Raw genomic sequence first — 25,425 nt, 5'->3', positions numbered from 1 at the left:
CTGCTTTATAATATTAGTATAGATAACAATATCAACCATGGTCTTAATCAGATATAGAAAATCACTTGAGAAAAGATCTTATAAGTTACCGGTAGTTCTTTTAGACAGAAGAGAAGACTGAGAATCAGACTGAAATAGACAAGATCAAAGATCCCTTTCTAGTAAACTAAGCATTATAAAAATGTAAAAAGTAGTCTTATTTCATAAATGGTATCCATAGCCCCCTTAATTTTACACCACGCCAATTTCCTCCAGTTTGTATAATTTCCTACACCCTTCCCATAATAATGTATGAATAGGTTTGGTCTTATATTTCTGACTAGTGGTTGCAAATACATTTTTAATTTGAATAATGTAGTGTATGTAAAGTTTCTTAATACACATGCACCCTCTTACTTCTTATGTTCTAGCCGTGGATCTCCAAGCCAACGCATGACCATTGAAGTTTCTTTCCCTCCCACACTACACTCCCTTCTGCAAGTCCAAAATCTCTTAGTATGCCTTTCACTAAGAGTGAAGAGACGAAAAAAGTCATACCTACATAGTTCTTTTTCCCAGTAGGGAATAATCAATATACTGGACAAGGCTTCTAATCAGTGGCAAGTGTTGACCAATATGCATGCAACCAAGTGGTGGCTGGCAATGATTTCAGTTGGGAGAGCATACTTAAAATATGGTCAGGAAACTTTTGATTATTGATGTTTTTTTGGAGGGAAGAGCATTCAAAGCTACAAACAGTCTATCTAACTCTTAATAGTGGTTAGTGTTTACCTCACAGATGCTCCAAATTTCAGGTTTAAATAATAATAAAACAGGTCTTCATGCACAACACACTTTTAAAAAATAACATTTATGATTACAGAAGCACTTCAAATATTTTCAATCATGGACAAAACACACCCCTGCACATTAAATTTATTTATTGACTAGGGCTGGTAACCACACAACAAAATTTAATGTTATTGGCTTTATGTCCCACTAACTACTCTTTTACGGTTTTTGGAGATGCCGAGGTGCCGGAATTTTGTCCCACAGGAGTTCTTTTACGTGCCAGTAAATCTACCGACACGAGGCTGACGTATTTGAGCACCTTCAAATACCACCGGACTGAGCCAGGATCGAACCTGCCAAGTTGGGGCCAGAAGGCCAGAACCTCAACCGTCTGAGCCACTCAGCCCGACACACCACAAAATAACTGCCATTTGACAGCCTTAAAACAATCCTGAAAACAAGTCTTAATTTATTTACATTCTTTATATTTTACCAATTGAGTTACCTATTTCACTAGTCTTTTCTGTCAATTTTGTTGAAAACTATAGAATTTCAGTTTAGCAACCGTACAAATGGAACTAAGTAAATAATTCGCAGTGAACTGAACAGATAGCTCCAGGTGACATGGGAGCATGCCTTGTGCACATTACAAGAAGTATTTCAGGTAGAACATACATACGATACAGACTTTTATGTGCATGTGCACTTGCACAAATTGATGCATGGTTACTTCTCCTTTAACAGCAAGGACCCTCCTAAACACTCCACTCCCCTCTCACCCACATGCCAATCGCATGTGCGAGTTCAAGGAGATAGGAATACAGGAGAACAAAGCGTTATCAGGTTTGGAGAAACACTTATTTAAAAAGCATCACCTGGTCTGGACAGAAAAACATATGAAACCTATGAGCTGTGTGAGTGTTGAATGTACACATGCTCCAGTCTAATACTTCCCAGCCGCTACTGATGCAATCACATTTTTGAAGTAGAACACCTCCATGCATCAAAGAACGTTTCTACCAAGCAGATGAATACAGATGGCTGACTTCATACAGAGTTCATTCGAGTAAACTAGAACTAGTGTCATTAACGTCTGCCTTTAAGACCATTTCAGCTGACTATCAGGCTATCTTGAGAAAGTTTGCATCTAGTAGCTGAAATTCTGACATCTCATCAACTAAGGTGCCAGGAAGAAGACTACTTGCTATCCGATACTAGCCACAGAAGCCTAAAGCAGTCTGGATAAAACAAAAATTTGATAACATCACACACTTTCAGTCAACACATTGCATAACCAATCATTAACATTTATCCCAGGTAACTAATATCAATGGAAGCACTCATTTCTTTTCATTTTAACCAGATGTTCTCAAGTTTCCTCACTTGCTTCCTATGTGATTTTTCAAGTGATAATTCCATCCTGCATTAACTAGAACTCAAAATTTGGTTGTCAGGTGATTTACAAGCACAGTCATATTCTCAGATCTATCATATTTCCCAAACTTTTTGCAAGGGGGTACAGAGGGGAGGGGGAACACACATTATGAATATCAACTCATAAAACACATTGTTGGTTAAAATCTCAAGTACCTTAGAGAAATCTGTATATTTATTTATTTATTCCATTCTTGGATAAAAATAGTATATGCAAGTGCTAAATAGAGAATCAGCTTGCAAATTACTTTATCATCATTAATAGGATTTACAGAGGTTTGCAGACTGAATGCTGAAAGGCATAACAGTCTACAATGTAGATATATGTACCATTACTAAGAAAAGCTCTTTAAATTTCATTAGAACTTCCAATCACTGCACTTAGGCATGAACAAGGACTACAAGAAAATAGTCAAAAAGCCCTTTATTAATTATGACAATTATAACAGTATAATTTCATCCAGAAAATTGAAGTCACATAAAAGGAATCTTTGTAAAGAATGAGAAAGACAGAAACCTTATTGTAATAAAAGAGGGAAGGAAATATTCGAGTAGTTTGAAAGCAACAAGCTTGACTGAAGATGAGGAAGATTCAAACGAGGACATGTGGGCACCATTCCAACAGTCTTAGCTCACACATCTCCTCTTCAAGTGTGTGTGTGTGTGTGTCCACTGCTCTATGGATGCTGATAGAACTTGCGAACAAGTTGAGTAAGGTTCATCACCTCGCCAAGACCTTTGGTGGGATCCATATTAATAAAGTCATCCAGGTTGTGAGGGTTTGCTGCAAAGCAGAGTGTATAAATTAAAAGTAGAACACTAGAGATCATTGAAACAATCACTAAACAATAAAAACATATTTCTACATAATGAACAGGAAAAAAGGATACAAAATTCAAATGTGTATATCTTCACAACTAAATAATAATTGCTTTAGAGAGATAGAAATGCTAAAATACATTTTACTTAAATGCTAGAATTTATGCTAAGAAAAGTATAAAACTTAACAATGCAAACAAAAAAAAAACAAAAAAAAAACTGATTAAGAAGAGGTTACACATAAAGCCTCAATTTCTCCTCTTCTAATAATCTCTGCTGACTGATTCTTCCACTCTCTCATTTGACATACTTTTAACTTCTCTAAACATAATAACATACAGTATTATTATAGGAACTTAATTACGTATATGTTATGGACAAAGTAAAATGGGGAAGGTCCAGCCCCGCATAGTAGGGGGCAACGCGTCCGCCTGTCGCCCGGTGGCCCCGAGTTTGATTCCCGGCCATGTCAGGGGTTTTTAATTGTAAATGATTAATAACCTTGGCCTGGGGACTGGGTGTTTGTGTCGCCCTTAACATTTCTTTTCTCACATTCAACACTTTACACTTCCGCAATTTCCAAATACACGCAGGCTCATAACATATGGTGCGAAGTAGGGGCAAAAGATCTTTCTAGTTCGATGCCCCCAAATAAATAGCATTTTAAATAAAAAAAGTATTTAAAAAATGGGGAAGACTTGTTAATGGCAGGTCTTTAATGTCATTGTTCAACTAGAGTGGATAATAACATAAATTCCTGGTCATAAACAAAAATGTCAGTACAATTTTGTAATCTCCCAAACCTCCTTAGCCAATGTAGTAATGACAGATCTCTTTCGTTAGTCTGACTCAATAACCGTGAACCAGTTGGCAGCAAGTAAGCAAAGCGACAACAATGCAAAAATTGAAAGCATTAAAGAAACCATGATAATGCAGAAGTTTCCAGTGTCAAAAAGGTCAGGAATGGAGATAATGAAGCCCCCATCTAGCAGTGAGGATAGGAACTGTGCCAGCTGCCAAAGCCTGTCGCACTCCTCTGGGTCAATGATTAATGACTGCCAGATGAAATGATATTGAAGAATGTTGCTAGAATGAAAGATGACAGGGAAAACCAGAGTACCTGGAAAAAAAATCTGTCCCACCACCCCTTTATCCAGCACAAATCTCACATGGAGTGACTTGGATTTGAACCACGGAACCCATCAGTGAGAGGCCGGCGTGCTGCCGCCTGAGCCATGTGGTATTCATTAGTACCATATTATTTTCAGTTTATTGAGCTCTCAGTCATGAGTTGATCTGATAAGGTGATTGTACTGTACTGTGTATTCAGTATGGAGTTGGCAAAAACATTAATGAGTAGGGAAATTTGATGATCTCTTCTCTGTACTACAAAATAAACTGACAGATAACAGAGCATATCTTACATGGGATGAGTACCATAAACAAATGAATCTTTTAAAACAATCTATGGAAACTTTGAAAACTTTTGGACCAAAGGGAATAATGAAAGTTTACAGAAGGGTATGAAGCAATGTTATAACTAGGAAAGTCATATTTTTTCTTTATCTCTATTTTCTTGCCTGATTGGATTTTGGTGCAAATCAGTTGATTATCGTCAGAATTAAGTGATTTTTATTTGTCATATAAATGCATATTTTGGCTTTTTTTGTCATAAGGTCACATTTTGAGCTATTTTCGTAGAAACGTCATATTTCGGCAGTTTGGCGACAGCTGTAGCTGTGCAAAATCATCATCAACTTTCAGAATGAGAACTAGTATTCACAAAACTGCTTTTCCGTATCACATCTGTAGTTAATACAAGTGGAATACTTTGCCTCTTCTATCAAGATTGCGCAGGATTTTTTTTCAACAGTTTGTCAGAAAATCTGGCATATATTAAGTCAAACTTTGGAATTATATCGAGTGCAATTACTCGTTTAGAAGCTGCTAGCTTAGAAATTCGTGCAAGTATTGAAATTGTGAGAAGTGTTGAACTTTCAGCACAACAATCGTATGGAATAGTTGGCGTCCATGTAAAACGGAAACTTCAAAAGACGCTTAATCGAAATGACGGTTTTCGCTGTGTGTGGCAAGATAAATGATGTTCTTAGAGGAAAAGGTACCAGTACATTTCAAGATGAGTGCATACTTGACAGCAGTGATTTAATATTAATTAAATATGCACCAATAACGTCTTGTGACGTAGAAAGGAGCTTCTCTTCTTATCAGAATGTGTTAAGTGATAACTGAAGGTCTTCCATGCCTGATACTTTGAGGATGAATCTTGTCATACACTTCAATACCATCCGCGGAGAAAAATGAAAAAGTTATGTGAGTTTGCACTATTTGCCCTGCCACCCTACCATAATGTATTAAAAGACATCTACTTAATTTGTTTCATGGTCCTCAATTTAAACTTTGACGCATTTGAGTAATATTAATGTAATCTGGGCTTAAAGGTTCCAAATTATTTTTTTTAAAAAAATAGATTGATTACTAGTTTTCCCATATTTCAAACCACCAATGAAGGGTGTAAACATGTTTTAACTTTTCAAATGTTGTGTGATCTGATAATCTTAGCGAACTTAGTACTTTATAGGTATGTATTCACAAACGTTTGATAAGTGAATCGAGGACAGACTGTGAATAACTGCTAAACATGTAAGCCCTATATTCAGAAAATTAATATGAAAGTAAGAATAAAGAATTCACTTAACAAATATGTATCAAGGGAATTGCCGTTTCGATTTATAACTTATTTTAAAATGGCCATATTTAGATTAATCATTTTTGGGTCATATTTTGTCACTTTTGAGTTCATATTTGCTTGCTTATTTGGGCTATTTTTAGGTCTTAAACATCCGAGCCCTAGTTATAACAATCAATGGAAGAAAGAGACTTATAAGATCTGTGAAAAACACTACTGGCAATGTACTCTATTATGCAACAAATGATGAACTGTTTGATATTCTTCATGCAACACATTCATCAACAGGTCATGGAGGAAGAAACAGAATGGCATCTGAACTAAAGAAAAAGTAATGCAGCATGTGCACTCTTAACAGAAGTCAAGTAATTTGAATAAAGGGGCAGTAAGCAAACCTATTCAACATTCAGCTTTTAACTCTTGTGCACAGCTTGATCTAACTGATATACAAGTAAAATTACAAAGCTACAATTTATTATTTTTTAGCAAGATCATCTGACTAAACTGACTGTTTTGAAACCCTTAAAAAGCAAACACATAATAGAAGCAACCATAAACTTGACTAGTATTTACTCAAATTTTGGAGCTTCCATAATTTTAAGGCTGGAATTTCTTTCAATGAAATTAAAAATATACACGGAGAAGAGTATATTGATATTTGGTTTGATAATACAGGTACTGGAAAGGAGAATGAGCAGTACCAAGTCGGTAAACTGAAGATGCAACAGACCTAATTTGACAACGGAATGCCATAGCCAATGTACCAGGAGAGAAAATTTTTAAACACTGGTGTGTATTAATGTAGTCGTGCCCTAGTTTGTGATCCATGGGCAACGGCTGAGTGGTATAGTAAGTGGTCCTGAGAGTCGGGATACCAGTTGCTATGGAATAGAAATGGGCATCTCGATATATACTGAAACGTGGCCCACCTTGTACTCAGGTGGCTAGGACTACACAATCCACCATGGTCCCTAACCCGTTAGGGGAGAGATTCTCACTGAGACTATGTGTAAGAAGGGTAACATCCTGCTTTACAGAGTATTTTACAAATACGCTCACAATGTTGTCAAGCAAGCCTTGGACCTATGGGAGTAACAGAGTCCCACTTCCGTTTGAGACAGGCAAGGAACTCCTTAGAAACAAATTTACATTGCTTCTCAAGTATCTTGAGATGTGCAATGTTTGTTGTTGGTGGTGTATATATATATAAAAGCAATTTTCTTCCCAAAATGTTCCACAGATGCTCAAGTGGGTTGAGATCTAGACTGCATGCAGGCCATTGCATCAGTTGGATTCTTCTTGTTGAATGAGATGAGTTTTGAGTGCACTACATTCTTTCTTTCTTTCTTTCTTTCTTCAGTGACATATATTTTCAAGTAGTTATTTTGCAAAACAGAAAACAATTCCATTGTAAAACTGAACACCACTGAATTAATTGAAAGAACTTCTATCATAAACATTACATAGTGTACATGTTCTTAACATGAGATTTCCTTTTTTCTTCTTTCGTTTTGGCTGACTATGGACCACGTTAATTCAAATTCAGCTTCATCTGTTTCTGGGCTTTAATCCTCGTCCAGTACTCCTTCATCCTTTAACTCTGTAATCTCCTCCTTTCTTCTGTCCATGGCAGTTGGGTACGGGATCAAACTTTTCCTTCAAACCTCTTTGTGGCCTTGATCCTCGACTTGTAAGCATCCCTGTTGCTGATTTCCGTTCCTTAGATTCCCATTTCACCATCATGTTATTTGCTTTACGTCTCACTAAATACTTTAATGATTTTTGGAAACGCTGAGGTGCCAGAATGTAATCCCACAGGAGTTCTTTTAGATGCCCATAAATCTACTGACATGAGGCTGACGTATTTGAGCACCTTCAAATACCACTGGACTGAGCCAGGATTGAACCTGCCAAGTTGGGGTCAGAAGGCCAGCGCGTCAACCGTCTGAGCCACTCAGCCTGGCTATTCCCAGTCCTTCCAGGTCTTTCTTCACCTCCTGGTACCAGTGCACTGATCTCTAAAAATCTTATCTGACTGGTCAGTTTTCACAGGTTCATTCTGTAGATATGTCTGAAGAAAATGGCTCTCCTCTTCTGGATGGTATCTGAGATCTTTTCCACCTTGAAATATAATTCTTGGTTTCCTTTCTTTCCTTTCTATATGATCTATCCTCTGTTCTTTGGGGTTCCAGTATCTTCCTCATAATCTTTCTCTCCACTAGTTCCAACTTCTTGACCAATCCTGTTTTTATCAGGTCAAACTTTCAGCTGCATATAAAGCCTCCAGGCGGTTCACTGTCTGGTAGTGTCTTGAGTTTTGCATTGATGGAGTGATTTCTTTTAAAGTTAACTAAGAGAATTTCTTCCAGGTCACTGAGCAAATGGCCGTGCTGTTAGGTTCGCGCAGCTGTGAACTTGCATTCGGGAGATAGTGGGTTCGAACCCCACTGTTAACACCCTTGAAGATGGTTCTCCGTTTCCCATTTTCACACCACGCAAATGCTGGGGCTGTATTTTAAGTAAGGCCATGGTTTCTTCCTTCCTAATCCTCACCCTTTCCTATCCCATTGTTGCCGTAAGACTTAACTGTGTCGGTGCAACGTAAAGCTAACTGTAAAAAAATCCCGGGCCCTTGAAATGGCAAGACTACTGTTTAAGGTAACTCACAGAAGTATAATAAAAACAAACTAAAATATTCAAAACATCTGTCTTAATACGTCTAGAGCAGTAATTTTTTAAAGACATGAGCACAGAGATGGGCAGAAAGTCATTTTTCACCTTCACTCATATTTCTCACCTAAATTGTCTAGAATTAAACTTTTAGGTACAACTCTTGGTTAGAGGTGCAAGGATACTGTTTCTTTTATTTATTGTTTAATTATGACACTTCAATAACTCTGACAATTTACTCTTCAACCTTCAAACCTGCGAGTTAGCCAGACGACACCTACAATCGAAGTGAAGACTGACGGGGTGAGAAATGCTTTTCTCTTACAATTAAAGTTGTGTTTATGAAACAAATATTTTCATCTGCCAAAGCGAGATATTTACACATCCCCCATAAAAACTTTGAGACAGTGAGGCATAACTGATTAAAGCGGTACTGTCCGTCTTGCCATCTTATCTACAGTATGTAGTTAATACAGTATGCGGTAAAACATCAAGATATGTAATTACAACATGCACGGTGATGATGGCAAAGCATATCTAACTGCGTTCAAAATGTGCACCCTCGCATCTCTTGCATTGTTCATAATGATACTGTAGATTGTCGAACTTGTCTATGAACAAATGTTGGTGCAGTGACACAAAAAATTACTCTATCTTTTCTTGTAACTCATGGCATGCTGAAAGAATCCCTTTTCTGATCAGAAGACCAACCTAGGAATGTTCCCAAATTACGAGAGAAGATACAGCCAATTTTTGTGTTCTTGCAGCAACCTGTGCTTATCAACACGTTCCACAACATTACGAACAATGTGCGAGACGTAAGGGTGCACATTTTTAACACGTGCTGTTTCATCACCATGCATGTTATAATGACATATCGGGATGTTCAGAGCAGTTTGTAATTACAGTACTGTTTGTTTTGTTGCATACTGTATATCCATACTGGTGATACATTACTGGAATAATATGGAGAACCTACCCTATCTCTGTAAACTTTCATACAATTTTTTTAAAATATGCCCATTATATATTCTCAACAAAGGAGATGACCAATTGCTATAACAACTGACCACATGGGGATGGTAAATAATACAATTCTTCAATGTCGCAAGATGGCTACTCAACAAGTGTTGATGCTCACCCTCCTGATGAAGATGGGATGACGAAAGGATTTTATCATGGGGATAAGAAGTAATAGGTAATAGAAGAACTGGGATTTACAAGGTGGCAGCCCTTCTATTTGACAATAGCATAATATGATGATGTGAATATTGTCGTTCGCCTTTTATGGTTTGATGTTTGTCTTTGTCTTCTCCTTCTATTGCTGCTATTGTGTTTATCCTATTGTGTGTTCCTTTTCATTACTTATATTGGCCCACTGGGACCCTTTTCTCCCTTTATGCTTTCCCTGTGTTCTTGGTCTTTTACCACCTGTATCCATCTTTATTTTATGTCTCTTCCCTTTGCCTGTGTTTATTTGGCTTTCTTCTTATCATGCACTTCCTGTATCAAGACTCGAGATCTGTTGAGATGGACCCTTCATGAATGTTGAAGCCTGCCCTCCTGATGAAGCTGGGAAGCAGATACACAAGCTCATGTGTGATTAGTTTCCTTTTTCCATATTGATGGTTTATGACTCACAATTACAGAGTTTTCCGACATTCCCAACTAATCAATACTATATATATTGTAAAATTGATTTATTTACATCTAAATTGCAATACTAGTTTCAATCTATGGATCATCCTCCTCAGTTGCTTACACTAACTACTAAAATAGTACATTTACAATCATTAAAAACCATTTTCTTTGAGTTATTGTCATATATTACATACGATTGTATTATATTGCATAGCTCTTACGTTACCCTAGAAACACGATAGGGAAATCACCAAACGTCTTTTCTCATATGAAGACTGGGTTAGGGAATTTTCATTGTAATGGTAGGTCCACTTGCAGGTTGGAGACTTTTCATTATAATGGCAGACACTCACTTTCCACCTGCTTTTTTACATCCTCAGAAAGACTGTCTTAGTAGTTTTCCCAAGTGAAATGAACATAGGTCATTACAATGATGTTAGGAATGGTGCGATTAAAAGCAATGTGAAATACTCAATCAAATGAAAAACCAAGAATTTTCTCACTTTTAACGAACAGTACTATGATGCCGATCAAACAGAGTCGAATAGTGGAGAGTCCCAGGACAAATCTATGCCCTTTTACTAATCTGTTTCCTGGGAGTACCCGATGAGTCAGAAAATCTCATTTCACTACACTGGCGGCAGAAAAATCTATCTTACTTGAAGGCAAATTCTTCCTCCAAGCCAGAAGAGAAAACCCATCTTCACTGCTAATTTGGAATAAAATGATGTAGAATTTAATAAAAGTGAAGAGAACGATGCTTTTCTTAACGAACTGCTCTTTTCAGGGTTGAATTTTGAATTATTTAGTGAATTGTGATGCTATAATTTGGAATAGGCCTAAATTGTAATTCTAGACCGGGTCATACTAATATTACTAAGTGAGCCTCTGCCAAATGTGCACACTGCTCATTCAAAACAGCACGTCAGAGTAGGGATCGAATAGCTGGAGTACTATGATGAACCCGTGTGTAACGTACCAGCAATATCAGACAATGTATGAACCAGAGGAATGGCATGCTAAAGAAAAAAGTTTTCTAACTCCCCAGTTATTTCCCGCCAATATTCAGTCAGGCTGTTATACTTGGTACGCAACAGTAATCCCATCTATCGGAGTTGAGTTGTAGGCCTTCACATTTAGTTTTCTTCCGACTCTGAAATACTACTCTTATCATAGTCGGTACGGTAAAACTGAATAAAACATAAATGATCGAAAATTGTACTCTCTATAACTTTTATTATGTAGTACTTTTCTATAGGACCAATAACATACTATTTAAGAATTAAATTTTAGGCACCTACCCCTAAACTACCATTTCGTGCAGGGTCAGTAAAATTGTTTATAGCTTAGACTATAGCTTCTTCTTCCCCGACTCTATATACTGATTTTCATTAAATTCTGTTCACCCATTTACTCGTGGCTCGGCGTTGATGTGGACTTAGCAACAAAAATCGAAATTCGTTAATATCTGTGTTATCATAGCCGGTACGGTAAAAATGTATAAGACATAAATGATCGGAAATTTAATTCTATGTAACTTTAGTTATATAGTATTTATCAATAGGACCACTAATAATATAAATATTTGAGAATTGAATTTTAGGCCTTCCCCATAACTACCATTTCACTCAGCGAGTAAAAAGTGATTTACAGCCTACATTGTAGTGGCTCATCCCCCGATATACATCCGATTTTCATTAAATTCTCTTCAGCCATTTTCTTGTGATGCGTGTACAGACAGACAGACAGACAGACATTACGGAAAAGTAAAAAGTACATTTCCTTGTTACTGTGGACATGACTGATACAGAAATACCATTCTTTTCAAATTCTGAGCAATGCACAGACAAAACTCTTATTTTATATATATAGATTAATACATACAATAACTCAAAGAAAATGGTTTTTAATGATTGTGAATGTACTCTTTTAATCATTAGTGCAACAAATTAAACAAACTGGTTACTAAATTTTAAGGCAGTGAATTTATAAAAGTTCGAGTTTTAACCCAACAGATGGTGATATGCTAGTTAATAATAATAATAATAATAATAATAATAATAATAATAATAATAATAATAATAATAATAATAATAATAATAATAATAATAATAATGGCGTATGGCTTTTAGTGCCGGGAGTGTCCGAGGTCATGTTCGGCTCGCCAGGTGCAGGTCTTCAGATTTGACTCCAGTAGGCGACCTGCGCGTCGTGATGAGGATGAAATGATGATGAAGACGACACATACACCCACCCCCTGTGCTAGCAAAATTAACCAATGATGGTTAAAATTCCTGACCCTGCTGGTAATCGAACCCAGGACCCCTGTGACCAAAGGCCAACACGCTAACCATTTAGCCATGGATGCTAGTAAAATAAAACATGGACTGTAAAATATGACGAACTCAAAGAAAGTGTTTTCTAATGATTGTGAATGTACTATTTTAATTGTTAGTGTAAGCAACTGAGAATAATCCATGGACTGAAACTAGTATTGCAATTTAGATGCAAATAAATAAATTTTGATGATTATGATGATGCTTGTTGTTTAAAGGGGCCTAACATCTAGGTCATCAGCCCCTAATGGTATGAAATGAGACAAAATGGAATGACAAATTAAAAGTCCAAAATCCTCCACTGACCAGAACCAAAACATGAGGATGAAGAATGAATGAATGGATATGAATTTAAAACAATCAGTGGATCCAACCCGCAATGTCTCGCATTAACAGAAACTGACGTGAAACAATAGTATTACTGACCACGGGACTGCGTGTATAGCATAATACTGAATCGATGATGCTTTTAGTCTAAAGGGGTCCAAAATTCAAGTCATCAGCCCCTCATGTTGGTACTTATCGCTAGGAAAGTAGAACCATGGTATTTGTAATGTTGCGGTACTAATCAAAAGTAGTGTAGACTCGCGGCATTCCACACAGTGCGGTACTACTCACACGTAATGAAAATCGCACATGGAATACAGACCTATGGCGTTTTGCACATTGCGACACCATTTACAGGCAAAGCAAACCTATGGTGTTCATCACATACGTGTACTAACCACAGGGACCCGCACTATCCCATGGTGTTCCTCATATAGTGGGTACTAATCATAGGCAAGCCAGAACCATGGTGTCACTCCTAAAGTGGTACTAATCACAGGTACTGTAGAAACCGGCAACACACTCTGTTGCTAATATTCATAAACCTACTTGGTACCTAACATAGTGGTACTACGTGCAAGTAAAAGAGACCCATGATGTTCCGCGTGTGGTGGTACTAATCACAAGTAGTTTCATGTTTCTAATTTGATCATCTTTTGGCTGCCCCTTTTAGTCACCTCTTACGGCAGCCAGGGGATACCATGGCTGTATTCTTCGTCTGCATCCCCCACCCACAGGGGGTTGTGTGTTTGGTCCATGAGAGGTATTTTATTTCCCTCAAGTCCGCCGGCAAGCCGGTTAGGACCCCCCTATTCGCCACCTGGGATGCTCCACGTGGGAGTATCACCTCTCCCCCTGCTACGCCAGCATAGTAGGTTCATGGTAAATAAATTTTACAACATGTATAGTATTGATTAGGTGGGAATGTCAGAAAACTCTGTAATTGTGAGATAGAAGTTCATCGGGGGCTGAGAAGAAATGTATGTAGTCATGAGACTGTTAAGTAGAGAACCAATCTATTATTTGAAGATGGAAGTGCACGAATATATGGAAATTGTCTTTACTCTTTTGTGGTTTCACATCTGTTCTTATCTCTTCTTTCTATGGCTCTTACTGTGTTTATCGTACCTTGTGTTCCTTTTCATGCTCTCTCTATATGGCTTGATTTACAATTGTTTATTCCATCCCATTACTTAAATTTTTAAAAAGATGTTAATCTAAAGAATCACACCAAGGAAGCCCTAAAAAGAGGTCAAAACATGTATGATGCTTAATTAATTGAAACACAAATTACAACATATTGACTGGCATATTCAACCATTTCAATATCTAACTGTAATATCACTTAATCAATACTGATGAATAGGGCTTGGATGTTTAAGACCTAAAAATAGCCCAAATAAGCAAGCAAATATGACCTCAAAAATGAGGAAATATGACCTTAAAAGTGACGAAATATGACGTAAAAATGACAAAATATGACCCGAAAATGATTAATCAAAATATGGGTATTTTAAAATAAATTACAAATCAGAACGGTAATTTCTCTGATACATATTTGTTAACTAAATTCTTTATTCTTACTTTAATATTAGTTTTCTGAATATACATGTGCAGCAATTATTCAGTCTATTACCCTTGATTCACTTATCAAACTTTTGTGAACTAAGTTCGCTAAGGTTATCAGATCACACAACATTGTAAAAGTCCATGTTTGCACCCTGCATTGGTGGTTTGAAATACGAGAAAACTAGAAAGCAATCTATTTAAAAAAAATATTTTGGAACGTTTAAGCCCAGATTTCATTAACATTATTCAAATGCGTTAAAGTTTAAACTGAGCACCAAGAAACAAATTAAATAGATGTGTTTCAGTACATTATGGTAGGGCGTCAGAGCCTATACTGCAGACTCACGTACCTTTTTCATTCTTCTCCGCGGGTGGAATTGAAGCGTATGACAAGATTCATCTTCAAAGCATCAGGCGCGAAAGACCTCCAATTATCACTTAACACATTCTTGTAAGAGGAGAAGCTCCTTTCTACATCACAAGACGTTATTGGTGCATATTTAAATAATGTTAAATCACTGCTGTCGAGTATGCACTCGTCTTGAAGTGTACTGGTACCTTCTCCTCTAAGAACATCATTTACCTTGCACACACAGTGAAAACCATCATTTCGATTAAGCACATTTTGAAGTTTCCGTTTTACACTGTCACCAACTATTCCATGTGATTGTTGTACTGAAAGTTCAACACTTCTCACAATGTCAATATTTGCATGAATTTCTAAGCCAGCAGATTCTAAACAAGTAATTGCACTCGATATATTTCCAAAGTTCGACTTAATATATGCCAAACTATCTGACAAACTGTTGGAAAACAATTCCTGGGCAATCTTGATAGAAGAGGCATCATCTTTGTTGAAGCCGTTAACAATGTTTTTGATAGTGGAGTAGTTTATGCAATAATACGCGGCAGCATCGAGCCACGTCCCCCACCTAGTAAGAACTGGCTGTGGAGAGTGTGGCGTCGAAGGAGCTAACTCCTTGAAAGTCGCAACCCGCAGTGGTGCTTTCAAATTTTTTTTTTTGACGTTAGATATTAAATGTTTACATAAAATCAGCTTCATGGTCCGTATCGCACTTCAATAGATTCACAATTAAGTATTTATTTATTTTCCACCTAGTCGATACAATGATTGCTTAAGGCAATTTTTAATGGTCAAAAGTGGTACATGTTTCGTATATTATCAACATCTTCAGCCACATAACACTGTTTAGATGAAAAATATATAAAATTGACAAAGTAATGCTTTAGAGGAAGTGTCCTTAAAATTAACATAAGATTGACAAGATTAAAACAAACAAATAACTCAAGAGAAAATATATAAATTATTTCTACAATAAGGATCACGAAAAAAGAATTGGAATTTCTCCACCTACAGATAGCCCTACAGCTTATTCCTCCTCAGTTGAAGCTATAGGTGACAGCAAGGAAGTTCTTGACACACCTATATCCCCCGCTCCTCCACCTCCTCAGGTGCAAGAGCAAGGAAGAACGCATCATCAATATTACACCCGGCGCAAAACTGTGAAAGAATGACAGGAGTTACTGTTCCAAAGGAAAGCAGGCTTAATAAGATTTGACAAATAGGAATTAGTTATATTTTAATCTACATTAATAATAAGAGCCGCACTGTGATATCAGGATTTCTTCATTTCGATAATTACTTATAAATTGTATAATTTTTAATTTATAAATTGATCTTTTTTCATGAATTATTAAGAAAAGAATATTTATTAGGACAATTTCTCTATGGAATATTGTACAAGTGTTTCCTTGACGACTGCTTTCTATTGTAGAAATAATTTATATATTTTCTCTTGAGTTATTTGTTTGTTTTAATCTTGTCAATCTTATGTTAATTTTAAGGACACTTCCTCTAAAGCATTACTTTGTCAATTTTATATATTTTTCATCTAAACAGTGTTATGTGGCTGAAGATGTTGATAATATACGAAACATGTACCACTTTTGACCATTAAAAATTGCCTTAAGCAATCATTGTATCGACTAGGTGGAAAATAAATAAATACTTAATTGTGAAGATATTAAATGATCGACTTCATGAAAATGTCCACGAATTTCTTCTGCCACCCTATGCAGAGCATGCGCAAGGCAAGTGACGTGAATTATTCTTGGATAAAACAGCTTGAGGCCTTCAGCAGCTTTCACCATGTACGGAGCAGCATCGGTAACAAAGAGAAGAACGTTTTCCCGCTTAATTTCATCCTTCCACAAAATTTTTAGTGCATTATTAAAAAGAATTGCAATCATTGAATGATTTGCTCTCTCTAAAACTTCTGAGGTTAGTAGAAAAATATCCCCAGGGCGATCAGCATGGAGTGTTCCAATAATTACATTCCCTATATATCTGCCTGCAGTGTCCATCATCACATCAATAGATATCCAAATCTTATTGTCTGCTACACCGTGTCGTGTTCGATTTAGAGTATCTTCATAGCAACGCGATAAATAGTTTTTTCGCAGTGTTGATTCCGTAGGAACAGATTTTTTAGTGTATTTCTCCAGAAAATTCCTGAAATGGGTATTGTTCACCTTGTTTAGAGGAATGTTTGCAGACACCATCATCTCACAAAGTTCCTTTGAAAAATCTGAACATCTGTCCATCGCTGAAGATGTAACAACCTTATTGAATATCAATTGCTGCCTTTCTTATCGACATGTTGTCGTTTGACATTGTTGCTGTGTTTCGCCGTGTCACAATGTTGTTGCACATTAAAACGTTTTTCAGCCACGACTTTCACTTCACACAACTTGCAAAATAGAACTAAACCGTTTGTACAGAAATATTCTTCTGCAAATTCCTTAACAAAGCTTCGTAACTTAACATTAGTAGAAGACTTTTCCTTAGGCATACTGGAATGTGTGCTGGGATACAATTTACTGTAAACTAACGCTTGTGTAAGTGAAAGGAGGTTGAGGTTCTAATATCTGAACTAAGACAAGAGAGCGATTACCAGAAGTTATTAGCTCACTGCTGGGATGGGATTTTCCGGATTGTTTCTGTCTCTACCTGGGAGACCGGGCTGCCGAGTACAGCGGGTTGGTTATTCCACTATTCGACTTGTATCAACAGCATGATAAACTTACCGAGAAGCAGTTTTGTAAACACTAGTTCGCATTCGGTAAGTTGAAGATGATTTTGCATACCTACAGCTGTCGTCAAACCGCCGAAATATGACCGAAATATGACGTTTCTACTAAAATAGCTCAAAATATGACTTTATGGCAAAAAAAGCCAAAATATGCATTTATATGACAAATTAAAATTACTTAATTGTGACAATAATCACCTGATTTGCACCAAAATCCAATCAGACAAGAAAATAGAGACAAAGAAAAAAATATGACTTTTCCTAACCATCCAAGTCCTACTGATGAATATAGTATTTTTCTTTGTAGGCAGAGACAAAAAGTCGAAACAAACCAACCTGCAGAAGTGATAGGAGGATAGTCAGGAGGTGGTTTGATCCAAGAGCCGTCAGAACGTTTCATGTGGCGCCTGTCTGATGCAAAATGTTGAAGAAACAGAGATGCTGGAATTACACGGAAATACCTAAAACAGTAAAATATTCCCCAAAGATTAAGATATATTTTAGACAGACAAAACCAAAACCAGTGTATTTGTTTCTTCAATACATTCTCACCTGAAATACTCTGGTTTCAAAATGTGGTCAGTGCGGAACGTTTCTGTAACATACTTGTGGAAGTAAGTAGGGTATGGTAGTTCAGAGTCGAGATCATACACCAAACATCTGTCATCGGGTGTGTACAGGAACAGCACATGATAGTCCTGTAAAAATAAAGGGTTGAATAAATTGTTACAATCTTCACAGAGAAGTAAAATTTTAGAATCACAATATTAACCCTTTTTACTGTATTTTTAGGCGCAAAACCTGTGTATGTTGATCACAGACAGGGCTAAAAAAATATCTCTATTGTATTTGCTTCATATGTTTACAGTCCGGAATACTGGACATAATATTTTGGCTTTATGCCTTGCAAAATGAGACAAATTGTAGAAAAACTTAACAAGTCTGCAAAGACCTTGCTCTACTACAAAAATTACAACTTTTCCAATAATGTCAAGAGGTTTAAATTCACAGAACAACTACCAGTTTCCCACTGGCTCCGCCCGCAATGTACAAAGTGTGGTGTTGTTTGTTACTATCCTCACAGATGTATTTGCAAAGTTTCGAGTTAATGAAATAAAGCACATGATCTGTGTGGTAATAGAATGTAATATTATGTCAACAAAACACTTGAAAATACATCACACAAGGAAATTGAATTAAACGTTCCTTGGAACAACACTACGCGCCAACTCTTAACAAGTCCTTCAAAGATCTTCGTCATGAAGACAAATGTACTCATAACTTTTCTCAGATTACACCTATTTCAGTAGTTATTGCCTCCAAAGAAAGTGCTCGATCCACTGAGTATTTTTAGACCAAAATGAACTGCGTACCTCAATTAGAACAAAAGATATGATTGCTTCAATGAGAAAAAATGTTGAAGAAATGAGACGTCAAATTGAATGTGCACTCATAACTTTCCTCAGAATCAACCAATTTGAATAGTTAACAGCTGAAATGAAAGAGCTTGATCCACTGAGTGTTCTTAGGCCAAAATAAACTCTGTATCTCAATTAGAACCAAAGATATGATTGCTTCAAAAAGACAAAAATTTGAAAAATCAAATAATTTGAGGAAGGCGGAAGTTAATTGATTTATAGTACCCGATGACAAATCTGTGCATGAATATCTTTCAGTAAACAAAATGAAGGAAATCGACCGGATAGAATGGCCGGACTGACTGACTTTAGTTTCCATAAAAAAATTTAATATATAGATGCCAAAATATAATTTAAACCTTTAGTTCTCTCTGTGCATCAGATGTAGTGTTGGCCTCTGGACCGCAAGATTGTGAGTTCAAACCCGGCAGAGGTAGTAAGATTTCTGAAAGGCAGGAAAAAGTCCATTCGGCACTCCCAGTTGTATGATGTTGTCATGTAAAAGATCTCTTGCGTTTAGTTGAGAAAATTAATTAAAACTCAATCACAGATTGCCTGATAGAGATCTGTTTCCCTGCCATCTGGTAGAATAAAACAAAACATTGAAACTGATATCCAGGCAGCCTAAAAGTTGTCAAATCAAAATACATGCATATGTTACCTTAGACTATTATTATATTATATTATATTATATTATATTATACCCCAAACCCCATGGCACTACAGCCCTTGAAGGGCCTTGGCCTACTAAGCGACAGGTGCTCAGCCCGAAGGCCTGCAGATTTTTATTTATTTATTATTATTTTTTTTTGCTATTGTCTTTACGTCGCACTGACACAGATATGTCTTATGGCGATGATGGGACAGGAAAGGGCTAGGACTGGGAAGGAAGCAGCCATGGCCTTAATTAAGGAACAGCCTGGTATGAAAATGGGAAACCACGGAAAACCATCTTCAGGGTGCCGACAGTGGGGTGGCCTGCAGATTACGAGGTGTCATGTGGTCAGCACGACGAATCCTCTCTGCCGCTATTCTTGGCTTTCGAGACCGGGGCCGCTAATCTCACCGTCAGATAGCTTCTCAATTCTAATCACGTAGGCTGAGTGGACCTCGAACCAGCCCTCAGGTTCAGGTAAAAATCCCTGACCTGGCCGGGAATCGAACCAGGGGCCTCCGGGTAAGAGGCAGGCATGCTACCCCTACACCACGGGGCCGGCATATATTATACTATTATTATTATTATTATTATTATTATTATTATTATTCAATGACACAGTTTATAAAGAAATAGAAAAAAAAATTCTTAGGGCATCTAATACGGTCACCAGAAAATAGAATCAGTAGAAAAATAATAGAAAAATTATGGAAGTGTAAGAGTAAGAATATTATATAGATCACAGAACTTAAAAAAAGACATAAGAGAGTTACATATTATGATAGAGGATTTAAAATACAAAACAAATACACTCAAGGTATTGAAATATAATCACACTAGACTACAGACAAAAATCAACAAGCAGAGAATAGGAAGAGTGATTCCAGAAGCATTAAGAAAATTATGTTCAGAAAGGATGAAACAGTATTGGGCTGACAAAAAGAAGAAAAACCTGCATAAACCTGACTAAAGTAGTCCTATGTTGGCTAAAAACTTAAAATAAATAAACAATTATATGATATATTATATTATTATTATAATTATTATTATTATGGGAATTTCGTGGATCACAGAGGTGTAAGAAGGTGCTGGAGTGAATGGGCGGACAAGGAAATGCCAGAACATAAATTAATGCACTAAGATTTGAAATTTTTTCTCTTCCTTTTTTTTTTTTTTTTTTTTTTTTTTTTTTTTTTTTTTTTTGATAGATAGAAAATTTGGAACAAATAACAAATCAAGAAAATCTAAATGAGCTTGTCAGCTCCCAAAACAACTAAACAATAATTCCATGAATGTAAATCTTTTGACAATATTATTATTATTATTATTATTATTATTATTATTATTATTATTATTATTATTATTATTATTATTATTATTATTTTTGGTGGATCAGCAGAGGTGAAAGAAGGTGCGGGCTGGAATGGGTATAACTACAAGTCCGAAAGATGAATTTAAAATTTAAATAAAGGTTATATTTTCAATAGACAACAAAATTTAACAAATTTTTACATAGAATTTGAAAACTTAACAAGTCAACAGCTATCCAGTAATCAGGTACAAGACCAGAAAAGCAAGGATTTAGAGACAAATTAATGATCTGGGCTTCAAGCCCCACCTTTTACAATCTCTGAGCTCTCAGCTCACAACCACAAAATACCAAAGGGCAGAAACCCCTAATTACATGGAGCACTTGCTCCCACCTAGTAATATCAAGCCTCCTAGAGGCACCTTTCCAAATACCAGAAAGTGCTGACCGCTCTCAATCTTTCAAGCCTATCAAAGGCAACAACCAACATTACTATCAATTGCCCTCAAGGCACACCTATCAAGAAACAGGGGTATCTAGTACCCAATATACTGGGCCTTCGTGGAAAGGAACAGATTAATTAAATGGCCCCACAAAAAAAATCAAGGTGAAGGGAGGCGTGTACTTGCACTCCTACATGAAAGCTTGTTAAAACCTAAGTAGCATTAAGCCAATACACAGGGGCTATTCCCATACTATAGATGTGACTCGTATAAGAAAAATTTTAACACATTAGGGGAGAGAAGAAAATTGGTTATGAAAACGTAGTCACCTCAAATCAAAATGAAGGGGAGCTCGAGAGGGTAAAGCACTCTCTATCCCCGATTTACAGTTAAAGTAATAAGAAAATGTTTACATAAGCCGGCACTAAGTTACATTTTTAAACAGGTAGGATACTTTGAAAAGGTTTCGAACCTTCCCCAGGGGTTAAACTGCTGAGCAAGAAAGAAATAAAGATGTTAAAAGGCCATTACCTTTGCTGAAGAGCTGCTGCTCGAAGGAAGAGGCGCAACCCACCCCCTGCTATACCTCCATACTCTAAGCGAGATGTTGTTGAAGTGGCGACGAACCATGAAAATCAGCAGTTTTTAAACCCTCATGGAAGATTCGAGACCTTTCATGAATATTTAAGACACACCCACAGGCGTTTATTGGTTGCCCAAAATTTACACATTAAAATTGGAGAAGAAGGACACTATTGGTCCAAAATTAATTAAAGAAATTCGGGATTGGCTAAGTTCAAAACTGGCGAAAGAAAAATTAATATTGCCAACCCACCAACGAAAGAACGAAATTTAGTAAAGACAACTTATGAATACAAAATATCTTCAAGAAAAGTTCCTTCACTTCGCACCAGGGTGCATGATCATAGTTTTTGGTAGAGACATCTGTGAGAGAATGTCCACACTTCTTGATAATTAGTAAACAAAAACAATTCGAAATTAACACAGTGACATCTTCAGATAAACGGTTGAATTAATTCAGTTTTAAAGTTCAGAGTTTCAGCTGTAGAGGAGTACTTTAAGGCGGAAAATTCAAATGTGCGGCGTATAGGTGTACCAACCGGTACAATTATTATTATCTTATAAGAGCATGTTTGTTCCATTCACTTATATAGTCTAGGTGTTTGAGCTCCCAAAGTACTGTAAATTCAGTCCAGCCTCTCAGAGGCATAAATTCTTACATCACAAGGTAAACCTGGCAATTCTCATACAATCACTTGGCCCTGGTTTGAGCTCATTGTCTGCTCAACAGTTTTATAATTCACTTGTTCCAAAAGGAACTTCACACCACAATCTATTGTTTGATAAAACAGAGGCGTGATTGCCCATATTAATGTCCTTAATATGAAAAAGAAAAGGTTGATTATGATCGGCTAAAAACAAAATGCAAGGAGGTGAAAACTCTGCACTCCTTCTAGAAAACTCTTAAAACCCTAAGTGGGCTTATGGTCCAAAGTTACGGAGGCTAAGCCTATTCTACAGAAGGGTGACTAAATTAGAAATGTTGCCGTTGATGGTTTCACGGCCCGTACTTATAGCCATAATGCTGTATAGGCTTTTGGGCTTATGCCGTGTCAAGAAAGTAAGGTGAAATTCTTTATGTTTTGCAGAGAACTGTGCTCTGCGTCATCAGAAGAAAATCTCTGCTGTCCACGAGAAAGGCTTCTTAAACAATTACTTTTTGAAATTTAGACGTTATAATAGAAGTGGAAATGGTACGTTCCTTCGTCACCAGATGGCTCCCCAGATGTGGCACAGCAGTAGCATTCGAAGCGGAAGCTGACAGAACCATCAGAATCAGTCTAAGAGGGTCACATAACATGTGTACTTAACATATGACATTGACAGGTGTATGACATTGACACAACCTTGGAATGTTACATCTGGCGATGAGGAACGTACAAATTTGGAAAACACCGAGACGAAACTGTTGAATATATTTGTTGAATATATTTGGAACCTGGAAAAGGTTAGAAAATCCAAGAGTATTTAGCAGCGAATAGTATTCTCACTCTCATTAGATCCATAAATTCATAGTAGAGACTTGGTTGTCACCTGGCAACAATGTACAAAAACCGGTTTTTAAGGTCTGGAGTAGAACGAAACATAAAAGGAGTCTGAAAGGGCGTTACCCGGGAGGGATATCAGTGATTGTAAAAGACAAAATATGCAAGCAGGTAGAGCTATGGGAATCGGGATGTGAGGAAATGATTTGGGTAAAAATAAAGAAAGGAAATCAGAGTGGGAGAGAGATTTTCATTGGTTTTGGTTACAACCACCCATCGGGGTCTTCGTTTGAGAAGAAAAACTTCTTTGAAGAGCTTATTGATGTTGTAAACCAGATTAAATTAGGAAATGAAGAAGCGTGAATAATTATAATGGGTGATTTCAACGCAAGGGTTGGCCTAAATAATCCATTATACGATAAAGAAATTGATGAAATATTAATAGAAAGAAGGAGAAGCAAAGACAAAGAGTGTAACAAAAATGGGGAGAAATTACTGGAAATGTGTGCGATAGAGGAATTGTACATTCCTTGAATGGGAGCTGGTCGGGGGACAAATCAAGTAACCTAACATACATAGTCGAGTCAGGAGGGAGTGTTATAGACTTGGTGTTGGCATCTAGGGAGACTTTAACTTATGTTAAGGACATTCAGGTAAAAAGTTGGATAGCGTCTCATCATTTCCCAGTTGCTATTCGATTACTGAGAGATGAAGGTAAACAAGAAGGTAAACAATATTTCAACTATGAACAAAGAAAATTAGTAAGATACACGTGGAGTGAGGAACAGAGAGACGAATTTAGGGACTACTAATTTTGAAATTTTGAAGATAGGTATTGAGTATATGATAGAGGATAATAACATAGATGAAGCAATAAGAATGCTTGAAAGATCAATAGAAGTAGCTGGTAAAAAAATGGTTGTGAGTAAGAGAAGGCAATACGAACAAAATGTATGGTATACTGAGGAGTGTAAAGAAAAGAAAAATCAAGTGATGAAGGCATTGAAAATGTACCGAAATGAGGGATCTCAGGATTTATGAGTAGATTTTTGTAAAAAGAGAAAGGAATACAAAGATTTAATGAGCGAAAACAAAAGGAACTGGCAGGCCAAAGAGGCAAAATTATTACATAAGTACTGTAAAGAAAATGAAACTAAGAAAGTATGGAAAAGAATTAGCACAATATGTAAAGATTATAAAAGCTGTAATCGAGTAAGCATATGCAATGAGGAGTGGTTAACGTATTTTAAGTGGTTATTAGGGGGTAAAGACACATGGGAAAGGAAGAAAAATGAGAATGGTATACTGAGACATGTGGAGTTTACTATGCCTGTACTAGATGATGTAACAACTACAGATGAGGTACTAGATACATTGAAAAAAGGGAAGGGAGGAAAATCAGGTGCTGCCAATGGAATTATGTATTGAGCCCAATTGGCTCATAGCATTGTCTTTAGAATATTATAATTTTATATGGCATACAAGGAAATGAAACACAGTTACATTATAGGCCGGATGTGCGGCGCCATTTCGCTTACACAAGTTTAAAGACAAGTTCCACGTGTCAAGGTCAGTTGATAATGAAATGGGAAGTACTGGAATATTCCATGAGACGTGTGACCAAGGTCACAAAATTTTAAGTTGGCAACACTTTCAGGCAGCGAATAGCAGCATAGCAAGTTTTGGAATGATGGGGGTAAATTAAAGATGGATGCTGTCTAAATGACCTTTAAAAATAATTAAATCCACCAGGGGATAAGGTGAAAACAATATTGAACTATTTTGAGAATAATAATTAAAGACGGCATATTTGTAACAACTTATTGGAATAAATAATTGTAGGCATATGTGACGGGACGTTACATCATTGTTGATGGGGTTCCCCGAGCTCCCTATCTAGGATCCGGCGTGCCTGAAGAGGACGCGTGCCGCTAAGAAGAGTCACTCTGCTACGGAAATTTGAACGGGTCGGACGCATCGTATATGTGGTTCATGAGGAACCCTAATCTGGAGCATTCTTTAGTCCGCTACTTGGTAGTCGATAGCATACTACGGGTAAAATAGACTACGTTGTTAATTCAATAACGACCAAAATCTGGTAAAACTCAAGAAAGTGATTTTTACGATATTAACCGAAATAGGATCGG

The 25,425-nt window shown here is 36.8% G+C and overlaps 1 protein-coding gene across 1 annotated transcript in view; it reads right to left on the bottom strand.

Moving 5' to 3' along the window:
• Positions 1–835: 835 nt before the first annotated feature.
• Positions 836–25,425, bottom strand: part of tun (tungus) — an 84,351-nt gene continuing 59,761 nt past the window's right edge. Inside the window, exons 3-5 of the mRNA XM_067147994.2 lie at positions 17,940–18,085; positions 17,724–17,848; positions 836–2,989 (exon numbers count right to left, since the gene is read on the bottom strand). Of these exons, the coding sequence (XP_067004095.2) occupies positions 2,883–2,989; positions 17,724–17,848; positions 17,940–18,085 (378 nt within the window). The 3' untranslated portion in view covers positions 836–2,882. The remainder of the gene's footprint in view (positions 2,990–17,723; positions 17,849–17,939; positions 18,086–25,425) is intronic.

Source organism: Anabrus simplex, chromosome 5 (genome assembly GCF_040414725.1).
Source record: "Anabrus simplex isolate iqAnaSimp1 chromosome 5, ASM4041472v1, whole genome shotgun sequence".
Classification (NCBI taxonomy): Eukaryota; Metazoa; Arthropoda; class Insecta; order Orthoptera; family Tettigoniidae; genus Anabrus; species Anabrus simplex.
This window is presented reverse-complemented; position numbering and strand designations above follow the sequence as displayed.